General features: G+C 42.8%; 1 protein-coding gene across 3 annotated transcripts in view; it reads left to right on the forward strand.

Moving 5' to 3' along the window:
- Window positions 1–13,862, forward strand: part of FMN1 (formin 1) — a 132,315-nt gene that overhangs the window by 11,926 nt on the left and 106,527 nt on the right. For all 3 annotated transcript variants that reach the window (XM_039341611.1, XM_039341612.1, XM_039341613.1), the window contains exon 2: window positions 6,388–8,268. In XM_039341611.1, the coding sequence (XP_039197545.1) occupies window positions 6,510–8,268 (1,759 nt within the window). In that variant the 5' untranslated portion in view covers window positions 6,388–6,509. The remainder of the gene's footprint in view (window positions 1–6,387; window positions 8,269–13,862) is intronic.

Consider the following 13,862-nt stretch of genomic DNA (forward strand, 5'->3'; position numbering starts at 1 on the left):
TGTCATTTTCCAGGAGGCTGTTTCCATCCAGGGAAGACATATATCTAAACCCGGTGGCTCAGGTCACATTCACTAAGATCATGTTCACTTCCTCAGGAGCAACAGGATCAAACCATTCCCATATAACTGTGCAATAATCTACCCCAGGAATCTTCTCTGGACCAGTATCCATACAAATGTCTAACTGGAAACAAATTCAAGTGACTTTATTTGCCACAAAGTTAGCAAATTCCTCAGTGATCCCTGCAGATACAGATCTCTGAGTCCTCCTTACCAGAAAGAACCAAATCAGCTTAAAGAGGGCCACTAATTTGCAGATGCAATCAGTGCAATTTCTGCTTCACTGCCATGAGGTAGGTTTTAATATGTAAAAGCATTTACCCATATTCAGTCAAGTTAGTATTTTGTCTTTTACTAGCAGCACTCTAGATGTCTCTTGTTCTATTTAATCCCTCTCAATTCTTCTTATACCATGGAGATGGAGGTGCACGGGTCAGGAAAGGTCATGGATGCAGTCCTATCTAAAGTCTCATTTGCCTCCTAAGTCTTGGCAGAACTGTGCAGCAGATCTTCAATTATGGTCCCCATCTTCCCCTGAAACTCATCAGGGTCCATCAGTTGCCAGAGGTAGACGAGTCTAATAATTAAAATCGATTACAGATTTAAACATTGCCATTGACTTAAATAATTAATAGATTAAAAATTGCTTTACTTGATTTTGAAAGACGCTCACTGTTATGTCCCGAGCCTTGCAAACGGCTCGGGCGTTTGCAGGCAGTCCCAGGCAGGTGCAAAGCTGCCCGGGACCAGACAGGCTGTCGCCAGTGCCGTGCGCATGCGCGGGTGCTGGCGCGGGAAAAGTATCACATTTACCCGGGAAGTGTCTATATAAGAAGCTGGGAGGTTTTGGGAGCTGCTGAAGCCATCTACTTGTAAGCTGAACGCTGAATAAAGGAAACTGAGAACTTCAACTGCTTCTCGTGTCTGCTTCCCGCCAAGGACTCAACACTGGCGACGAGGATGGGATGCCTTACACCGCCTGGAAAGGAAGAAGTGTAAGCTTACCCAAGTGATTCCTGAGCGGCGCAACGGCGTCGACTCGGCAGCTACCCGCCAATCCAGTGCGCATTCGGGGGTAGGCTGGCTGATAGACCCGTCTCCTGAAGATGGCAAAAATCGGAAGGCTTTCGGAATTCGACGTCTCACATCCAGAGCGGTGGGAGTCATACGTAGCCAGGGTGGAGAACTACTTCAAGGCAAACCAAGTGAGGGAAGAGAGCTTGAAGGCTGCCACCCTGCTTTGTGTTTGCGGTCAAGACGCCTTCGACATCGCAGAAAACCTTGCCGCACCTGTTCCAGTAGAGTCTGTCAGCTACGCAGATCTGAAGAAGCTATTGAAGGAGCACTTCCACCCCAAGATGTCCGTCATCGCATGGCGCCACACCTTCGAGCAGAGGGATCAACGGCCCGGTGAGTCGGCCAAAGAATTCATCGCCGCATTACGGAAGGCCGCCCAGCACTGTGAGTTCAAAGACCTCGAAGAACGACTGAGGGACCGATTCGTGTGCGGGTTAAGGCATCGAGATCTACAACAAAGACTTTTCGCTAAAGAAGAATTGTCATACCAAGATGCCTTAAGGGAAGTCACCGCAGAAGAAGCAGCAGGCGGCGCTGTCAAGAACATGCGGCCGATCAGAAACAGTCCAGAGGTTGCATCCGTGCACCAGGAAGACGCCCAAAGAAACTTCGAGGAGGATCCGGACGAGGAAGTCGACCGTCTCCACCCCACGACGGAAGAAAAACAGAAGGGAAGCTCTTCAGCTCCGCTCAAGTGCATCGGCTGTGGAGGTCACCACAGGAGAACCGACTGCAAGTTCCGCTCCGCTACCTGCCGGGCATGCGGCAAACAAGGGCACATTGCAGCTGTGTGTCTGGGCCGACGAAAGGCACAACCCCAAGAAGAACGCCTGAAGGGTACCAGATTCCCAGCCAGAATAGGGTAGGTTTTTGCGCTTCGCGAAGAAGCATCTGTAGAACAGGCACACACAAGCCCATGAAGAAAAAGCTGTCACTCAACGTGAAGCTACAAGGGGTTCCATTATCTATGGAACTAGACACAGGGTCTGCCCTTTCAATTATCTCCTTGCATACATTTAGGAAGATTTGTTCCGGTAGTGGAACTCAGGCCAAGTTAAGGCCTTCTGACATTGTGTTAACAGATTTTCAAAAGTCAAGAGTGTGTGTTAAGGGGGAGGCCACCCTTAACGTGCAATACAAGAATTTTGAAGGTCCACTAGACTTATTAGTAGTAGGGGGTGAACGAACGAGTCTCATAGGACTCGATTGGTTTGAGGCCCTGGGGATACATGTCACAGGACTCAACAGTTTACAAACACTCGACCTACAGGAAGTCTGCAAAGAATTTGCAGATGTTTTCAGCCCCAGCTGGGCACATTCAAAGGACCCCCTGTGTCCTTAAAGCTAGACCCCACTGTCACTCCCATTAGAATTAAAGCAAGAAGGGTCCCGTTTGCTTTAAAGAGTAAAATTGACACTGAGTTAGACAAACTGATTCAACAGGGAATCCTAGAACCTGTTGATTCCAGTCCTTGGGAGACCCCCATTGTCACGCCTCTAAAGGCAAATGGGGACATTCGCATTTGTGCTGACTACAAATGCACTTTGAATAAGGCATTGCAGCAACATGCCTATCCTGTTCCTGTGGTCAGTCATATTCTGGCCTCCCTCAAGGGGGGGCGCGTTTTTGCAAAGCTTGACCTAGCTCAAGCGTATCAACAGCTGCCTGTTGATGATGCTGCTGCTATAGCTCAGACTATTGTGACCCACAGGGGAGCCTTTAAGGTAAAAAGCCTGCAGTTTGGAGTGAATGTCGCTCCTGGGATTTTCCAAAGCGTAATGGAAAACACACTACGGGTTATACCAGGGGTTTGCCCCTACTTTGATGATGTCTTAATTGCAGGAGACTCCACACACATTCTAGCTGAAAGGCTAAGGGCTGTTCTGTTAAGATTCAGGAAGTCAGGCCTCAAGCTCAAAAGAGACAAATGCAAGATTGGGGTGCCTTCTAATGAATTTCTGGGGTTCAAAATTGATGCTGCTGGGATTCACCCTGCTGAATCCAAACTAACAGCTATTTTAGAAGCACCTAGGCCAAAGTCCAAGGCCGAACTTCAGGCCTTCCTGGGCCTCCTGAATTTCTACAATTCTTTTCTTCCACATAAAGCTAGTGTAGCTGAGCCTCTTCACAGGCTACTAGACAAACAAGCAGTTTGACCATAAGCCTCTGCTGGGACTGTTTACCACACGTAAGCAGACTCCCCAAATCATTTCCCCTAGAATGCTTAGGTGGTCTATTTTTCTGTCTGCATATGATTTTTCTTTACTCCACAAGCCTGGGAAAGAAATGGGCCTTGCTGATGGCCTCAGTAGATTGCCTCTGCCAGTAGTAGAAGCTGACCCTGTGCCAGCTGTCAACATTCTATCAATCCAAGCCTTGCCCGAGCTCCCTCTTTGTGCCAGGGATGTTGCCGCTGAAACAGGTACAGATCACACACTTTCACGTGTCCGTTCCTGGGTTTTGTCCGGTTGGCCTGAGCACTGCCCTAGTCCTGAGTTTCAGAGTTCTGGTCCAAAAGAAATGAGTTGTCCCTTTCTCAGGGTTGTCTGCTTTGGGGAAACAGAGTTGTCATTCCCTCCTCAATGAGGACTAGGGTCTTAGAATCCCTCCACGAGGGTCATCCTGGCATTGTTCGTATGAAGGCTCTTGCACGCAGCCACGTGTGGTGGCCTGTTTTAGATAAGGATATTGAGGCTAAGGTGCATGCATGCCACCTGTGCCAACGATCTCGCCCAGAGATGCCCCAAGCTCACGTGCATAAATGGGAGGAAACGCAGTCCCCATGGTCTAGGGTGCACATTGACTACGCTGGGCCCTTTCAGGGCCAGTTCTTCTTGGTCCTTGTTGACAGCCATTCAAAATGGCTTGAGGTTGTACCTGTCTCTTCCACCACCACTGCAAAGACTATTCAGGTACTGAGGGGGATTTTTGCTGCACACGGGCTTCCAGATGTCATCGTGTCTGACAACGGCCCTCAATTCACTTCCTCCGAATTCCAAGCTTTCTTACAGGCTAACATGATCGTCATGCCACGTCTGCACCCTTCCACCCGTCCACCAACGGTATGGCTGAACGCATGGTCCGCATCACAAAGGACGCCTTGAAAAGACTCACCTACGGGGACTGGCATCACAGGTTGGCTGACTTTCTCCTTTCTTATCGCACCACACCGTCCACTTCTACAGGGAGAAGCCCAGCTGAACTTCGCTGGGGGCGTCAACTTACTACTAAACTTGACCGGTTGCATCCGGACAGACTGCCTTCATCTACCTCACATCCTAGGGCACCTAGACAACTACTTGTGGGTGCCCCGGTTTGGGCTCGCAATTACGGGCCTGGTCATACCTGGGTCCCCGCTTCTATTTCCAGGGTCACAGGTCCTCTTTCCTACGAGGTTGCCCTGGACAACGGTCGTGTCCTGCGTCAGCACATCGACCAACTCCGCCCTAGGCGGGACTTTTCAGATGAGACTCCTGGGTCTTTTCCAGGGGGGGAGGGGGACCCTTTGGAGCAAAGGGAAGGGCATGAGCTGCTGCCCATCTCCACTGATGGAGCCACAAACGGCTCATTCCAGGGTTCCGCGAGAGCTCCGAACAATAATTCTATGAGCCTACCTAACTACCAGGCATCCATGCCTACTCCAGCCAGGGAGTCACCCCGGGGGCATACTCACTTTCCACACACATCACACAGCACTCCAGTCACGGAGGATACCCGGGGGCATCCCAACAAATCATTCCCCGCAAGAGAGCTGGCACACAATCCCCAAGGTTGGCCTGACCTTACCCCAAATTCTACAGGGGGTCAAACATACAGGGAGGTGGTCGAGGAACCAAGTCCCGACTACAACACCTCTAGCCCAAATCAGGGAGTAACTGAGTTTTGGGAAAGTACAGGAACCCACACAAGCCCGGACACAGAACGGGGTTCAGGGAATGGTCAGCCTCCTGACAGGTCTTGGACGGACCTAGGAGGTTCAACAGAGATGCCCAGCAGTGGCTATCACTTCAAGGGGCCCGAGGGTCTACAGCTAGGCAGGTCAACCAGGTCACAAAGTGACAGAAGCCCTGGCCTGACGAGCCCGGTGGGCAAGCAAGCAGGCCAGGCATCGGGGCACAGTCCTTGGAAGGCACCAAGGCAAAATAAGGAGAACAGGCTCACATCTCCCTCCAGTCAGGGAACTCATGCTAGTAACCCAGAGCTGAGAAGGTCACAGAGAGCAAAGAAGTCTCCTAAATACTTAGAGGATTACATAACATTGATGGCTAAACAAAAGCCAGGTAACGATAGGAGCACTGAGAAGTAGAACACTGCATAAAATAAATGATTATATGTTGGTAGTAGTTTTAGCCCGGGGGAAAGGGGTGTTATGTCCCGAGCCTTGCAAACGGCTCGGGCGTTTGCAGGCAGTCCCGGGCAGGTGCAAAGCTGCCCGGGACCAGACAGGCTGTCGCCAGCGCCGTGCGCATGCGCGGGTGCTGGCGCGGGAAAAGTATCACATTTACCCGGGAAGCGTCTATATAAGAAGCTGGGAGGTTTTGGGAGCTGCTGAAGCTATCTACTTGTAAGCTGAACGCTGAATAAAGGAAACTGAGAACTTCAACTGCTTCTCGTGTCTGCTTCCCGCCAAGGACTCAACACTCACTGCAGTATCAAGTAATCAGAAGGACGTTCTGTAACCAAGTTACAATTGCTAAGGATATCATTTTCTCTGTTGCTGAATTATGGAGAAGGATCTTGGCAGAAGAACTTAAAGTACAAGCAAATTAATATGAAATGAATGTGTTTCTTCAAGTCTCTCACTTCCAAGATATTTAGAGGTTTAAAGATATAAGCATCTTCAATTTGATTCAGAAGTGAACTGACAGAAGTGAAGACTTTAATATTTAATATTTAATAATATATATTAAAGTGTTAAATATACCAAGTCAATTTTTGATGGTTCTGCACCCTCTAAAAATTTTGAGCAATTTTCAATGGAAGTCCAATGTCTAAAAATTCCTGTAATTCAACTGGATTACTAATGTTGTTCCATTTGGTTCTGATGTTGCTAACTGCTGTTAACCACTACAAACTGAATCAGCATATAAATGTCATAAATAAACTAGTGTGCTCTGTTATATGCATGCCTGAATACATTTTAGTCCCTTATAAAGATTTTAAAAATATGATAATAATGTAAAATTCTTAGTTCAAAACTATGAACTCACTTTTACTTTTTTACAGTCTCCTTTTTTTTCTTTCTGCAGGAATCATCACCATGGAAGATTAGTCAGATGCCTCCTTTCTTTCTTTGCATCACATGATATGTCATGCAAAATTAGAAATGTTGACCTCATAACTTTAATGCATGATTAATTAGGTAAGCATAATGGAAGGAACTCACACGGTCGTCCAATTGCATAGACCCATTATGGAACTTTGCTATGTCAGTTTCTACCTTCCGAGGGGCAAAATCACAGGATTCACATACAAAGGCTGTGTAACTCTTGATAATTCCAGTAAATGTTTTCATAACTGCTATCAAGTGAAAGAAGACTCAGAAGTGATTGGATCACAAAGGCAGAGCTATGAAACTATTGGCGAAATCTTCTTTAAACAAACAACTACTGAGAATATTCTCACTGAGTTGTACAAACTAAATGCTGAAAAAGATAGAATCTTGACAACTCTGCTTAGTTCAAGCCACATACTTGGAGTTAAAATGGGAAACCAGGATGGAAAACTACAAGAAGTTTCAGAAAATTTGAAATGTAAAGAGGAAAAGCTAGATTTCAAGGATCAGCCGGACTCTTTTTCTGGATCCACAGAGAAGTCTAGTCTGAAAAACAAAAAAAGAAGAAAATCTAGCAAACGGAGAGAGAGCATTGAAGAATTCATAAACAAGAATATCAAAAGGAAGATATCTGCAACTTTGGAGCCTCCAGCATTACACTACAAGGAAGCTTTATCGGGAAATGACAGATATCATTGTAATGATTCCTCCAGATTTCTGACATGTTCTGATGAGAGGAAGGTGGAATATAAAAGTGAATTATCAGATGGGAATAAACCTCCGGAACCATCAAAGAGAAAGCAGTATTTACTTGAGGACTGTCAGGTATTGGAATCTGATTCAGATCTATCTGTTTCTTTCTCTGAATATGACAATATTGTGTTTGGGCACTGTTTTGCACATTCCAGCCATAGTCTGTTAGATGAAGTAGAGGATACCTTTAAAGTGATTCAGCAGAGCAGCCCTTTGCTGCATACTTTCCAAGAAAACTTAGCATTTGAAGAGAGATGTGATTATAGCCACATTGCAGGGATCTGCAAAGGGGCATCTGAAATTGGAGGGCTGTTAAAAAGACAAGACATGAAAGATTCTGCAGGATATGGCCAGGTGTCTTATGCCACCAGTAAAGAAAGCAAAGGGTCAAGTGGTTCAGGTGCTACCAGTGAGAAAGTCCATGAAGGAGTTACTCAACAATCTAAAGCAGAACAAGATCGTTCTTTTGAAGAAACACGTAGTACAGTGAAAGCAGTCAATAAAACCTTGCAGAAAGTTATACAGACTGACAGATTAGATGAATCGGCAGAATGGAAGAAGTTACAGTGTGCTGCAAGTCCATCCAGTCTCTTACATGAAAAAAGAGAAAAAAGAACTGCAGTGCCCCAGAAAAATAATAATCATTTGACCTTACACTTGCAGACACCACCTGACATTTATCAGCAGAGAACCAACAATAAGCAGGAGGAGAAAAAACCACTCTCTCCGTCCTTAGTAGCTATTAGCAATGTTTTTAATCGGTCATATCCTCCATCCAATACACATGCACAAATGTCTCCCTTGCCTTCTCCTTTATCCTCAAGCCCGCCAAGCCTGAAGCTACACCATCGAATACTTCCACTGACTGCCCTTGATCTTGAAAATGAATCTGTTGACCATTGTATGTCAAGACATTCTTCTTCAGATATGCCACTGTACTGTGACTTGGAAGCACAGAGGCATCTCAAGATTTCTGAATGTGGAGATCCCAGCCTTTGCATAAGACAACAAGGACTATGTCAAGATACCAGTAAGGATAACTCTGAAAGAAGCAGCCCTCAGGAAAAAATCAGTGTTCAATCTCAGCATCAACTGCTTTCAGGTTAGTCCAAGTTTATTATAGCTATAATTATAAAATGATGCATATCTGCTCAGTATCTTTTTAGCATATTCCCTTAGATTAATTAATGGAGATGGGCGATTAAAAAACAAATGTGCTTCCTTGATGGTATAAGTGACCTTCAGCTTATTTGAACTGTTGTGATTCTTGTTTTTACATTTACTCTGTGAATTTTTCATTGGCCTGCTATTTCATTTATGTATTTATTTATTTTGCATTCAAAACTTTTCTTCAGATATTGCAATGATGTTGTTTGGGCATATATATTTTCCGCTTTACAAAACACAGAAGAATGGAACTATGAAAATGTTTTTAAAAGAAATGAATTCCCAACCAATTTTCAGCTCTATTTAAAATCAGTGCTGTTGATCATATACTAGAGCAGGGGTGTCAAACTCGCAATGTCACGTGATGTGTCGTGACATATCGTGACTTTTTTTTTCATTGCCAGCAATGGGGTGGGCGCGGTTTCGCTATGATGCATCTGGCCCATGGGCCAGTAGTTTGACACCCCTGTACTAGAGTGCTTAGGCAGAAGTAGAGGATGGAAGTTGCACAAATAAAAGTTTTGTTATCCAGTAGTAGCAATTTGAATTGTTTGTACATCATCTTTTCTTAACCTAGCAGGCTCCAAATGTCTTGGTCAGCAGTTCTCAGACTTATTTCTTTAGCCATTCATTTGCTTACTTATTCATTCTATTTATATACTGCCTTTCTGCTCTGGCATATGTTCACTATTTGAAACTATGTTAAAGCACTAGAAATTGTAACTAATTAATTGAGTCTTCCGATTTAAAATGAGTTTCTGGATATGTGTGCATTTCAGGATAAGTCAATGAAGCAGTGGCATTCAAAAGGGAAAGCTTTGATCTTGCGGACTTTGACATATGTATATACAAAAACACCAGGTGGATGCCGCTGAATGACAGAGTTGGCAGAAGTGTGATTGATATTGGGCTTTGTAGGCCATTTTCAAAATCAGTCTCTTCATAACCTTCACAGATTGTCCTGGGTCTTTTCCTGAGTGTGGTTAGTTTCCTAAGTTTGCTCTTGAAATATGCATTTTTTTATTTTTTTAACTTGTTTTTCTATAGATTGCAAGCAACACATACAGAGCCATAAAACAATGTGAACCATCACTGTAATAGCGAAGACTGGCAGGATGATCCTGCCTATTACTCAGCTTCTTCCTCCTTTTGCTGTCCTGTCTGGCATCTTGTACAACTGCCTGCTTGCTTGTGTTCCCATTTAATCATTGTTCTTTTTGGGATGAGCTTTATGGCTTTGCTTTGAGTCTCCTCTTCTTCTATCTCCTGGCTAGCTGTCATCTGAGTTTTCTTTAGGTTTAATGCTTATACCTCAGTGCTGATCATTGTTACATGCAGCTTATAATCACTCATTCATGTACTCACAACCAGTCAAGGCATGTGGATCTTGCAAATCCAACCCCTTTCTATCTGGATTTTTCAGATAGGTGCAGCTAGAGCAGGGGTCTTCAAACCTGGTCCTTTTATGACTTGTGGACTTCAACTCCCAGAATTCCTCAGCTAGCGTGTCTGGCTGAGGTATTCTGGGAGTTGAAGTCCACAAGTCATAAAAGGACCAAGTTTGAAGACCCCTGAGCTAGAGCATACATGTTCCTAGCCAACAGCTGGGAAATTATTAGGAACCCACACAAACCATTTTCCACCAACAAGATTCTGATGCAATACACGGATACCCAAGGAATTCCAAATAGCAACAAAACTTTACTTATGACAATGTACAATGTACATATGCTCTCTCTCACACACACATACAAAAAACATCATCTCCACCTCTTTCTCAAATAGGCTACCAGACACTATCTAGAGGGATGTAGGCTGGCAAGCCTGGATCCAGGACAACTGAAGAGAGGGCTGGCATCAAGACCCATTTTATCCCCCAAAGTTATTGCTTTGTTGATTTACAAGCCTGGTAGCCGACAGCGGGATTTGGGGTGGGGGTGGGGTTCTATGTTCTCGGACTTAATCTTCTTTGTCTGCTTTAGGTGACATTTCTCCTTTGATTCCTTAATATCTTGTTTTCTTCTTATCTACCTCCCCAAAGGGATCTCTTCAACAAGAGTCCTGGTTTTTCTCCTCTCTGCTTACATGTCTGCTTTATTTGAGATTTTGATAGTTTCATCCTGTTCTCATATAATCATGTATAAAAGTTCCATGTCTGGTCTCCGAAGCACTCACTACTTTTATAGTTTTATTAATTACATGAATGGCATCTTACAGAAGAATCTTTCATAAAATAGTGGAAATTGGTTTGATAGGAAAAGGGGCTACTTGAATTAGTGTGGAGGAAATGCTGCTCTGCTACTGAAGCTGTGCTGTGTTGCCTGCCACCCTGCCTTGGTCCAGCTAACATTTTGCTCCTTTTGTTGTGAGCATGTGAAACTGGATCTTTGATCTCAAAAGAAACAAGCTTAATTAAATGAAGTTAGTCAGAAAGTCTTGTGATAAGTTCCTATGTGATATTCTTGGCATCATGAGTTTATGAAACAAAAAAGACCTTTTACTTGCTCCGTGGAAAGAAGACAGCTGATATGGTGTCGGTTGATGTGTTCTGAACAAATCCTGTGAGACCACGTCTCCAGTTTTAGTTTTCTAACAAGATATCCTTATGCAACAGTTGGCATTTTTCCTCTATATAAAAATGCCTTTCTGATAAAAGCCAATTATTGAAAGGAGTGAAACCCAAACCAACAACATTTCACATAATTACTAAAGAAATTTACAAAAGTCCTTTTTCCATTGTTTAAATGTATGAAACGTAGGATGAAGTATATTAATCTAAAAAGTGTAAGAGAGCCAGTTTGCTCTAGTAGTTAAGGTACCAGGCTAGAAAATGGGAGATCCTGAGTTCTAGTCCTGTCTTAGCCATGAAGGCCAGTTGGGTAACTTTGAGCCAGTCACTCTTTCTCTCAGTTCAACCCACCTCACAGGATTGTTGTGGGGAAAATAAGAAGAAAATGTGTTGGATATGTTCGCCATCTTGAGTTATTTGTCAGAATAATGAAAGTAGGATACAAATAAATAAAATGTCATACAACTAATAAAATAGAGCCTAAATTGACCTAAATTAATTCTAAATTAATGATTATCTTAACCATAGTAATACAATAACCAAATTAATAGACTAAATTTTTGATACATTCTAAAACCATGAGCTCATTCAAAAAGGCAATGAAAGGAGTATTTGCTTATTAAAAATAGTGATTTGTCCCCTTTCTAAAGTTTAAGGAAGCTGAAACATATAAAACACATGGAAACAGACTTTTTTAAAAAGATCCTGAGAAACAATTACATTTAACAAATGTTTTGTTGAACACTCCAAAAATTAAAATAGGCCTTTGATAGGCAATGATGATCTGATACAGTAATTTAAAAATCAGCAACATTTATGCTGGGAGTCTTGATTGCTAGTCATCCTCAAGACTAGGGCTGTCAATCCGGCAGTCTGCGGGCCAGATGCATTTCGTACAGGCCACGTCCACACCAGCTCCACAAAGGCAAAAAATGTCACAATACGTTATGATACATCACGTGACACAATCGAGTTTGACACCCATGCTCAAGACCGAAGACTATTTTCTCATATAAGAAAAGAAAGAATCCATAAAGCTTCAAATCTATTGAAGAAAAACATCATACCAACTTGAATATTCTGCTTTTAGGCCAGTAGCCATAGAGATTTTAAAGACAGAAGTAGACTCCAAGATAATCCAAGATAAAACTCTAGCATTGTCTGGATTTACAAGAATTCCTTTGAGTCCATGGTGGTGTTAGATAGCTAGGAGATTATGTTACTTACTCTACAATTTGTGGTTGGGTGTGTCTTCCATGACAACTATAATGTGAGTAGGCTAATCTCTTAATGGCCATTCTGCTCTACAGGTCTAAAAGGCCATTGGGCTGCTTATCTAAAATTCATGCTATTTGTCTTTCCCTCTGTTTCATTTATTTTTTTGCCCATCTTTTTTTTTCCCCTCTCAATAAGTTTTGCTTTTTAGACAGGGTTCTAGCCTAGCAATCAATTGCCATTGGAATATTTTCAGCATAGATAGAGTGTTTATTCTAACAATTATTCTAATTCTGGTAATTGAAGTCCACATATCTTAAAGTTGCAGAGGTTGGAAACATTGTTCTAATTTGTGGGGTATTTATTATTATTATTATGTGTAGTCTTACATTCATATTACATTTTATTTAATATTCAGAATTCTAAAATAGCTGCTGATTGTTAGATCAGGTTCTTGGAGTTGCTTGTGTGCTTCTTGTTTTTCATGGTGGATCAATTTTAAGTAGCGCTGATGATTTGTTTTGCTCAGGTGTCAGTCCTTTAAAGAAGGGAATCTCCACAATGGCCATTGGAATTCTCATTTATTTTTAAAGGATATAACAAAATATTGAAAGCCTGACAGAGTTTCTGTTTCCTTACTCTTATTAAAAAAAAAAAAGAATCAAGGCAGGTCAGTGTCCTTCTCACTCCTTCGTTTCATACACTGATGCATATTAACCATCTTCTAGGTAGAGACTTTACTTTTAAAAAATTTACAGTAATAATAATTGGTTCTTGGTTTCCGGTGACAATATGTTCACTTCCCTTTTAGAGTATATACACAGGAGCCATGACTTCTGCAGGAGGGAATCAAAACAGTCAAGATGGCAGACAAAGCATCATAATCCAAGCCCCACCCCTTTTATATGTGCATTGACATTACAGGAAAATACAAAAGTGACGGGGCTTAGATGAAGATGCTACATCTGCCATCTTGCCGATTTTGACCCCTCACCCTACCATATCAAAGGAGCAAAATCAAAAACCACTTTCCATTGTCATTCGTTTAAAAAAAAGTTGCAAAAAAAGGAAGCTTGTAAATTAAAATGTCACAATAAAATGCTGATTGCATGGAAGAAGAAAAACAGATGCCCAGTGGTGCAGAACAAAGGGAATATGGTTTCATACATCTGCATTTATTTAAAATCATATTCAAACATTTGTTTAAATATGTTGATTAGGTTTAGGAAGTCTTTTGTGCAAAATTTCAGAGTGAAGTAGATACTGCTGTGCATACTTCTCTATTATTTATTAAAACACAATCGTTTTTTCCATCTTCTTTATTAAAGTAAAGGTGACTTTTAAAGGATCTCTTTTTTTTAGGCCCATGGGCACTCCTGAATTAGGAGACAAGTGCTAGGTCAGCAGCCCTTTTTTCGAGCTCTAATGTGAACCAGCGTTGCATTGTGTAGTGTGCAGTGTACATTTTTTATTTTCAGAGCTTTTCACTCTAGGACAGACATTTCAAACTTGTGACATCACGTGATGTCATGCAACGTATCAGGACGGTTTTGCCATTGCCGGCAATGGGGTGAGCGCGGCTTCTGCATGACGCATCCGGCCCACGGGTCAGCAATTTGACACCCCTGCTCTAGGAAAAGGAACAAGGTTAGGCTTTTTGTACTAACTATGTAATCCTCGACTTACAACAGTTCATTCAGTGAATGCCTAAGGTTACAAAGGCAGTGAAAAAAAAGTGAGTTATG

Source organism: Crotalus tigris, unplaced genomic scaffold, assembly GCF_016545835.1.
Source record: "Crotalus tigris isolate CLP2741 ecotype Arizona unplaced genomic scaffold, ASM1654583v1 scf7180000017771.5222438, whole genome shotgun sequence".
In the NCBI taxonomy this organism is placed as follows: Eukaryota; Metazoa; Chordata; class Lepidosauria; order Squamata; family Viperidae; genus Crotalus; species Crotalus tigris.